Source organism: Phoca vitulina, unplaced genomic scaffold (genome assembly GCF_004348235.1).
Source record: "Phoca vitulina isolate PV1807 unplaced genomic scaffold, GSC_HSeal_1.0 scaffold28, whole genome shotgun sequence".
In the NCBI taxonomy this organism is placed as follows: domain Eukaryota; kingdom Metazoa; phylum Chordata; class Mammalia; order Carnivora; family Phocidae; genus Phoca; species Phoca vitulina.
The window spans coordinates 2,224,552-2,233,428 of record NW_022589731.1 but is presented as its reverse complement, the minus strand read 5'-3'; the positions used below and the strand labels follow the sequence as shown (position 1 = coordinate 2,233,428).

At 56.9% G+C, this 8,877-nt stretch overlaps 2 protein-coding genes across 3 annotated transcripts in view; one reads left to right on the top strand and one right to left on the bottom strand.

Annotated features, from left to right (window-relative positions):
• The first annotated feature begins 2,158 nt into the window (after positions 1–2,158).
• Positions 2,159–5,056, top strand: CALHM2 (calcium homeostasis modulator family member 2). The gene is made up of 2 exons (XM_032423306.1): positions 2,159–3,322; positions 4,135–5,056. Exons 1-2 carry the CDS (start codon positions 2,768–2,770, stop codon positions 4,549–4,551), a joined length of 972 nt encoding a protein of 323 aa, XP_032279197.1. The 5' UTR covers positions 2,159–2,767; the 3' UTR covers positions 4,552–5,056.
• A 1,510-nt stretch (positions 5,057–6,566) lies between these two features.
• PDCD11 (programmed cell death 11) overlaps positions 6,567–8,877 on the bottom strand; it is a 46,234-nt gene continuing 43,923 nt past the window's right edge. For both annotated transcript variants that reach the window (XM_032423304.1, XM_032423305.1), the window contains exons 34-36: positions 8,426–8,579; positions 7,799–7,964; positions 6,567–7,057 (exon numbers count right to left, since the gene is read on the bottom strand). In XM_032423304.1, coding sequence (XP_032279195.1) covers positions 6,886–7,057; positions 7,799–7,964; positions 8,426–8,579 — 492 coding nt within the window. In that variant the 3' untranslated portion in view covers positions 6,567–6,885. The remainder of the gene's footprint in view (positions 7,058–7,798; positions 7,965–8,425; positions 8,580–8,877) is intronic.

Sequence of the window (8,877 nt, the reverse complement as noted above, 5' to 3'; positions counted from 1 at the left end):
AGGCAGGTGAAGTATGGACAGAGGAGCTGATGGTGGGAGGAGGACTGGCAGGAACAGGATGGCTCTGAGGAAGAAGAGCCAGAATAAGGCAGGGAGGCCCTGGCCTGTGCATCCTGCTAGGGCTCAGCATCGGTCTGAAGGCATGACCCTCCCCTCCAACCCTGCCGGGGTCCAGCAGGAGTCAAGCATGGGGAATGCTCCTGAAACTGGCAGGGAGGGCAGGCCCAGGCAGGATGTCCTAGCAGGCCCCCCTGCCTGGCCCCCCGAACTAGTCCCACGGGTGCGCAGGCCGCCAGGGCAGCTGGCTCGGGAGGGCAGGCAAGGCCAGGCACGGGCCGGCGCCGCCGCCGAACGGGAAGCCCAACTTCCTCTCCTCTAGCACCGCCCTCACTGCCCGCCCTCCCCTGCCTGGCGCCGGAGGGAGGCTGTTTTTCCACTCCCCGCCGCTGCTGCACAAGTCCCATCCTGCTTGTTTCCTCCGCTTCCCTGGAGTTTAAAACTTCTTTGAAAACACCCCCAACCCCAGGCCCTGCTGGTCTCAGGCTCCCTGCTCCGGTGCAGAAGAAAGCACAAGAGAGCCCGCGGAGGGCACCGCCGGCAGCACTGGGGGGCCCGCCCTGCAGGCCCGCGCCCCGCCGAGGCTGGAGCCCCTGGTTGGCGCCGCAGCTGGCCCCAGGTAAGGAAGGGCCCCTCGCTGGGGCATGCCAGGCGACAGGGGGAGCATGGCAGGACTGCTCAAGGCTGCTCAGAGGGATTGTCCTGGGGAGAAAGGCCCCTCACTGAGGCTCCTCACTCTGGGCACGGCCAGCGGTGCCCCCCTCTCCCAGCCTATCCTGTCTTCTGTCCTGACTGCGGTTGTTGGAGGTCCCACCCAGGCTCGGATGCAACCCCTCCCTGGCTTGCGGGACAGGGCCAGTAGTCTCAGATGACAGCCTGGTCCCTCCTCTGCTCACCGCCCTCTGTGTTCAGATATCTTGTACCCCACTTTGGGCAGTTTATGAACCCAGGGCCCCACGAAAGCTCATGAGAAGCCCTGAAGCCAAGAGGGGAAGAGGAAGAGAGGAGCCTGCCTTTAACCCATTCAGCCTTGGCAATGGTACAAACTCTTTCCCAGGGAGTGGGATGGAGCCCCTGGGCTGGGAGTGAGAGGAAGAGTCAGATCCCTCCTCCTCCTGGCTCCCCACGTGGTCACCGAGCTCTGCCGGGCCCATCTGGCAGCATTGGCAGAGACCGGGAGGGGTGCTGGCGTAGGGAAGAGGCACAGAAGGAAATATGGCAGGTCTCCCGTCCTCCGTCTGCTGCCCACCCTATCCCTCCATTCCCTGGCTTCTTCTGGCTGCGGACTTTTGTTTTTCATCCCCCAGATGGGGAGGACATGGGCCACGCCCTGGCCTGTGTCTCTGCTTGTTTGGGTGGGGCCTAGAAAGGGCTCTCGAAGCTCCGACCACTTCCTGGCACCACTGCAGCCCGGATCATGGCCGAGCAGGTTGGGGATGGGCTGGTGGGGATGGTCGAGGCTTAGCCTCCATTCCCTGTCACTGGGAGGCCGCTAGATAGGGAAGGGGGAATGGGTGGGGAAGGGAAGTTTCGCCAGGGCTCTCATGGATGAGCACAGAGCAAGGGTAGGAGACCAGGAAAACAGAGGACTCACTTGGCTCCACCCACCCTTGTCCGCTTCCCAAGCCTCCTTAAGTCAGGCTCAAAAGTCCTGCCCAGACACCTCCATACTGTCATGGCCTCAAGCGAGGCACGTTCTCCTCTTCGGGCCTTAGTTTCCTGATCTTGGCGGGAAGGAGAATCGTCCCCACTGCCTAAAGCCTTGGCAGGGTGAGATGGAGGGTCTCAGGCATCGTTTATCCCCTTTCTTTTCCCGCCAGCATCCCTACGGGGAGACCAAGGGCCGGAATGATTTATCCTCTTTTCACAGATGAGGACACAGACCGAGAGAAAAGTCATGAAGTATGTTGAGAGCCAGGATCTCCTAAACCAGTCCAGACTCTGAGGTCTCCAGAATGAAAAGTTCTCATGAACTCCAGGCACACTGCCTCGCTCGGCACTGACCAAAGCCTCCTTCCTCCACCCCACCCCACATCACGGAGTCAAACCCAAGACCCTTATCTCCCAGGACACCCCCTCCAGCTGTGATGCCCATGGGCTAGAGACCTGGAGGACAACAGCCCCCAAATAGTCCTAGGTCCGTCAGTGCTCTAGCACTGCCCGGAACCCCACATTCCCCGGTGCCATAGGGCCATCCTTAATCCTGGCTTCAAGGGAAGCTTGTGGGAGTAACAAGAACCCAAGTGCCTGAGGCAGACAGATCTGAGCCTGAATCTCAGCTCTGCCCCACCGCTTATATGTGCCCCTGGCAAGCCCCTCAGCTCCAGGGAGCCTCCACTTCGTCTGTGCACACTGGGGACATGTCAGCTCCATGGACCATGGCGATGGGCAATGAGGGATAGAAAGCACCTGACACCCAATGGGAGCTTAGTGAGCAGTGGCCACCACGTCCCCTAGGCCCCAGGGCTCCCCAAGTCTCCTTTCTCACTAGCCTGGCCATACAGGAGCCCCCCCACCCGATTCCTTTCAGTTTTCAGAGGCCAACATTTATCGGTCGTCTACTATTCCACAGGAAGCACCAGGCTGGCCACTGGAGGGGATAAAATGGCAAGACGGTGCCCTGCCTTCAGATGCCCACCAGCCTGTACTCCCTCCTAGTCCCTCAGGAACCGTCGATCCCGGCCCCCCGCCCCTCCGCTGACAAGTCACCATGGCAGCCCTGATTGCAGAGAACTTCCGCTTCCTATCGCTCTTCTTCAAGAGCAAGGACGTGATGATTTTTAATGGGCTGGTGGCACTGGGCACAGTGGGCAGTCAGGAGCTGTTCTCCGTGGTGGCTTTCCACTGCCCTTGCTCGCCCGCCCGGAACTACCTGTACGGGCTGACAGCCATTGGTGTGCCTGCCCTGGCACTCTTCCTCATCGGGGTCATCCTCAACACCCACACCTGGAACCTGGTTGCCGAGTGCCAGTACCAGAGGACCAAGAACTGCTCGGCTGCCCCCAACTTCCTCCTCCTCAGCTCCATCCTGGGCCGTGCGGCCGTGGCCCCCGTCACCTGGTCTGTCATCTCCCTGCTGCGCGGTGAGGCCTACGTCTGTGCTCGCAGCGAGTTTGTGGACCCCTCCTCCCTCACAGCCGGGGAGAAGGGCTTCCCACCAGCCCATGCCACAGAAATCCTGGCCAGGTTCCCTTGCGGGGAGGGCCCCGCCAACATGTCGGGCTTCCGGGAGGAGGTCACCCGCAGGCTCAAGTATGAGTCCCAGGTAAGGCTGTGCAAAGGGAAGCCCCTCTTCTTTCTTCTCTAGGCCGTGGCGGGTGGGGAGGTATTGGGATGGTCTAGTGTTGAAGCTAGAGCTGGTCCTCAGGGGCTGAGGTCTCCAGGAAAGCACTAGATCATCAGCATCAGGTATCTGAGCTGGGTAACCTGTAGGTTAGGAGTTGGTGAGGCAAGTTTTAAACATTAAAGGAATGTTTTTCTGGCTCAGACTGAGCCTTGATCCCAGTCACAGATTACGCCCCTACTGCTCCCAGATTGAGCACGAACCCCTGTAAGCTTACGAAACATTTGCCATCAGCTAGGAGTTGACATGTTCCTATCCCCAGAAGGACCCCAGCCCAGCCCCAAGTCAGCGCCAGGTGTTGCTGACATCGGGGAGTCCCCTGAGCGAGGACGGGGTGCTGAGTTAGGAAGCAGCGCCTGCGGCCCTGATCCCAGCCTCAGCGTGGCTCACTTCTGAAGGAGGAGAGCTCAGTCAGGGCAGAGACCTGGGCAGAACACGCGGCTGCAGGTGTTCACTCAGAGCAGCAGGGCATGAGGGAGACAGGAAGGAGCGCAAGATTGGCTAAAAAACAAAAACGAAAACCAGAGCACGTGAGTTCAAGGGAGCGAGGACGAAGTGGAATCAGCCGGACAGGCTGGCTTCCCTCATCGAAGGAGAATCTGCTCTCGGGGAGTGTGCGGCCCAGGGTCAGCCCAGCCCAAGCCCTCTGACCAGCTCGTCCGACTTCTTCCTGGGGCGGGTGAGGGTCCAGGCAGCTCCTTGCCCCTCCTCAAACCTGCCCCTTCTCTGGCCAGCTCTTCGGGTGGCTGCTCATCGGCGTGGTGGCCGTCCTGGTGTTCCTGACCAAGTGCCTCAAGCATTACTGCTCGCCACTCAGCTACCGCCAGCAGGCCTACTGGGCGCAGTACCGCACCAACGAGGACCGGCTCTTCCAGCGCACGGCCGAGGTGCACTCGCGGGCGCTGGCTGCCCACAACGTGCGCCGCTTCTTTGGCTTTGTGGCGCTCGACAAGGACGACGAGGAGCTGGTCGCCAGGTTCCCAGTAGAGGGCACACAGCCTCGGCCACAGTGGAATGCCATCACGGGCGTCTGCTTGTACCGTGAGAACCAGGGCCTCCCGCTCTACAGCCGCCTGCACAAGTGGGCCCAGGGTCTGGCGGGCAACGGAACAGTGCCTGACACCGTGGAGATGGCCCCGCTCACCTCCTAGGGGTCCTGTTCCCACACTCTCTGCAAGTGACGGTACTTGGTCTCAAACTGAATTCCACTGCCTGCTCACATCAGAAGGGGATGACTTTTTCACTTTTTGGGGCAACAGGCCAGGAGCACAAAGGAGCCTGGGGCATGGAGAGAGCTAGGAGACAATGGGGTCCACTCCGACAGGAAGGCTCTCAGATCTGAAGAAATCCCCTCTCCCGCTGCCACCAACCACTCCGTCAACAGCTCTGGAGAGAAGACCCTTTCGCAGAACTGGTCCTTCATTAACTATGATGTGGACGACCTCTACTGGTGGGACTCCAAGGCTGGGAAGCCCTGGCCAGCAGAGCCAGGTGACAAACTCACCAGCAGACGCCTCGTACAGGATATCGTGCAGTTAGCGTTATGGCGTGACGCATAGGGTTACCTGGCTCAGCAGTGCTCAGCCAGGAGATGCCCTCCAATGTATGCTTTATTTTATACACTTAAATTTTTGATAAAGTTTTTCTTAGTATAAAGGACTAGCTTGGTGTCTGCATGATTGGATGGGCTATGCCGCCGTAGGCTAGTGGTCATGAAGACAGGCCCAAATCCCATCCCCTGTGGGAGGGAGGGAGGGAGGGGGAAACAGAGAGACCCTGGGCAAGATTAAAATGGATGGGAGGGAGGACAGGAGTACAGGGAAAGCCAGGTGTTGGGAAGGCCCTACAGCTTACGATGTCTTGACAATTAGATTCAATTATCTGATTTGATGTGAGGAACACGTGAAGCCTGGCCTTTCTCACTGAGAAGACTGGCTTAAATTTCATGAGTCAGAAGATCCCGCACACGGTAGGGCAGACTAGCTCCTATAACCTAGGGCTAATGCCCAAAAACCAGGACAGCCCCAGCTATGCCTCTCCCCCGACCCACACATGCCCGCCCTTGCCTGATCACCTCCACCACCCCTAAAACCTTTGATGCTCTCCCTTGTCCCTGTCCTGCTTCCCAGCATTCGACCCAGTCACTTCCCATGGAAAAGCTCTCCAGCTCTCAGGGCATTTAAAGCTCTCTGCCAGAGAAAACATTTAATCCCCTTAAGACCAAGCCAAAAAGAACTGGCTTCAACAACTAGCTGGGTCTGCGCTGGTGTCCAAGAATTCTGAAACATACGGGATTATTACGTATCAAAGGAGGTGGAGACCATCTTTCTAGGAAGTTTACAAGGGTCACAGGGAGGTGTGGGTGTGGTGGGCCCATCATGTCCCCTTTCCCTCAAGTCTCAAGGAAAACCATGAAGCCAATCAATGCCCTCCACCCAGCAACCTCTCCGCACAGGAGCTACAAGGAGAAACTCTGCAGTTCTCCCCAGCTCACACAGCACAGCAGTCTACGTCCTCACTGAGCTGCCTACCCGCCAGGCCCTGTGGCAGCACACAAACATACACGCTCTCACTTCATCCACAAAACAACTCTTCAAGGTAGGACTTTTGGACCCCATTTCACAAATGAGACACCCAACTTGGAGAGCTTGGATAATCTGGGCCTGGTGGGCCTGGAAGGAAACACCACCGGATGGGTTAAGCCAATACCTGTGGCTTTCCTCTCAGATGGCCGGGTTCCCCAACTGTCCTTTCCCCCAAAGGGGTCTGCCTTTGTCCTCCTGTCCCAGCCTCACGTACTCCACAAAAGAGCACAAGTACTAGCTGAGCTCAGGTTGAGGGAATGCCCAGAGACTCCGAGACCTAGGGGAGGAGGCCCGCTCCCTGGGCCCTGCTGACCCCCTCTGGCTGGACCAAGAGCCTGCCAGGGCCAAAGGGGGATCCTGACCACAAGATTGTCAGGAGTCAGCCCCTCTATTCCTGCTCTCCCGGAAACTTCCAAGAGGGAGAGAGTCTTAGCTTTTCTAGGAGTCCGAGAGCCTGCTGTCTACAGCCTACTGTCTACAGCAGCCTCAGAAAAAGGGGAAATGGGCGCCTGAGTGGCTCAGTCAGTTAAGCATCCAACTCTTGATTTCAGCTCAGGTCATGATCTCAGGGCCATGAGATCGAGCCCAGTGTCAGGCTCTTTTCAGCGATGAGTCTGCTTGAGATTCTCTCTCTCCCTCTGCCCCTCTGCCCCTCACGCATGCTTTCTCTCGGGTGTTCTAAAAAAAGGGGGAGGGGATGATATAAACTAGTACTAAAACAAAACACGCAAAAAGGAATTATAGGAAAGCTCATCCTGACAGGATTACCACAAAGGTGCTGCAGAAGAAGCAACACTTAAATAAGAGTCCTCAGGCAACATGGTTTTCCGGCTGCCCAGGCGCCTGAGATTCAGCCGGGCTGGCCCACTGCTGACAGTGGTCACCGGAGACAGCTAGCCACTAGTCCTCCAACATGGAGCTCTTTGCTTCCACGTATTCCAGGGCCTTCGCCTTCACTGCCTGCACGTCCTTCTCAGTGCCATGTTGTTTCTCATAGTCCAGGTAGCGCTTGAAGAAGAATTTCATTCGCTTGGGGGCCAGGCTGAGATGAATGACCCGTTCAAAGATGTCCCTGTAAGGAAGAGCAAGGCAGCGTTTGCCTCTTGGCCCCCTGCCCCTCGACTGCTGACTAGCCTTCATCCACTTGCCCTCTGGCTCTGCAGCCAGGCCCTCTGTTCTCCAGCACTCTCACTTCTACCTTTATGTTTATTACCATTTTAAACTCCTAAGGTGTCCATGGGGAGAGAGACTGCCACCCTCACTTTCTAGTCAGACAGACACCCACGGGTGTTAAAAGGACTCACTGGCTTGAAGTCACACAGTGAGTCAGGACAAAGCTACTGGGATGGGGACACACATGAGGTAGGGATCTGTGAGAAAAGTTCTGCTTCAAACTCACTGATGGGCTTGGGTGAGGCACTCGTTCTTTCTGGCCCTCAGCCCACCCATCTCTGACCCTCCCTGCCCTGTGGGGCTGTAGGCGACAACAGCAAGCCTGTGACCATTCTCTAGCACAAGAGCCAGGCTCAATGAATTATGTGGGAAACCCAAGTCTCCTGACCCCCACATCAGGGCCAGCCTCCCGCCCACCCAAGACTCCAGACATAGACCAGAGGTTGGCCCCTGAGGCAGCAAAACAAGTCAACAAGTGAATACCACAGGAGCTGGTGTGTCATGTCAAAGCTGTTCTTCCAGACACGGTAAGAGAAACTGGGGACGCTGGAAGATGCTGTGGGGCTAAAAACTCATCCACTTGGCCAACATCCCCAACCTCCCACAGTTACTTCAGCCCTGGCCTGTCTTCCCCTCTCACCGGACTTCCTTCTGGCTGCCATGCTTAATGGTCATGTCTATGTAAACCGACCAGACATCAGTGCGCTTTGGGTAGGTGCTCAATGTGTTCTCAAAAATGGCTTTGGCCCGTTCCGCATCCCCCAGCTGAAACTCCAGCTGGGCAAACTTGGCAATCACATCCACATCTGCAGGGAGAGAACAGCTCAGACGCACAAAGCAGAGAGACCCCTCACCATAGCATTAACGTGCTGCACAGACTGACGCCCGACTCCCTACTCATAGGTTCCAAGACCTGGGTGATGATGACAAGTGAACACTGGGAAGGTTTGGGGCCAGATATACAGATGGGCACTAATCTATGATTCCCACTGCAGACATCCCACTCTCCGGGCCCAGAAGGGAGAGGGGGCAGCGGCAACAAAATTAGTGCTAATTGTTTTTTGTTCCTCCATCTTTGAAGTTTAGCATCTGAAATGCAACACGTTATGTTCATGAGCATATAATCAACAGAGAGATCCATGCCCTCCACTAGGCTTTCCTAATACCACACCACCCTCAGATGAGAAAATCTCCAATCCCTATGCCCAGATATCAGAGAGCTTAATGTGATCAGGAATCGGGCCAAAGGGTAGGGATGAGCACTCACGCTCTTTATTGGGCAGACACTCGAGAGCTCGCTGCATCACACGGTGACTGGCCCCAGCCTGGCCCCTCCGTAGAAGAAAGGCACCATATTTGATCCAGACAGCTTTCTCCTGCCTGAATCGCTTCAGCATCCGGTTGTAAAGTTCACCAGCTTCCTGTGGGAAAGACAAGGTAAGCTATGGAGTGTGATATGACAGAGGGGGCAAAAACAGAGACAGAGGGGCAATGACAGAGACAGGCAGCTAGGCTCATGAGAAGCTAGACGTGGCCTCAGACTCTGGTCACTATGTAGGTGCAATTCTAGATGCCTGAGGAAAGCGGGCAGGCTCCCAGAGATGGGGAGAGCACACGAGGGGGCCTAGCATGGTGGGGAGAGCCCCTACTAATCCTGTGCTGTATGGAGGTCCTAAGAGTACAAGAACATGAGAATGACAAGGGGGAACAGGAGAGACA

Excerpts from the sequence above, each read along its gene's own strand:
- CALHM2 (XM_032423306.1), top strand. The coding sequence starts at position 2,768 with ATGGCAGCCCTGATTGCAGAGAACTTCCGCTTCCTATCGCTCTTCTTC. Across the intron at positions 3,323-4,134 it reads GGCTCAAGTATGAGTCCCAG|CTCTTCGGGTGGCTGCTCAT; the intron begins GTAAGGCTGTGC and ends TTCTCTGGCCAG.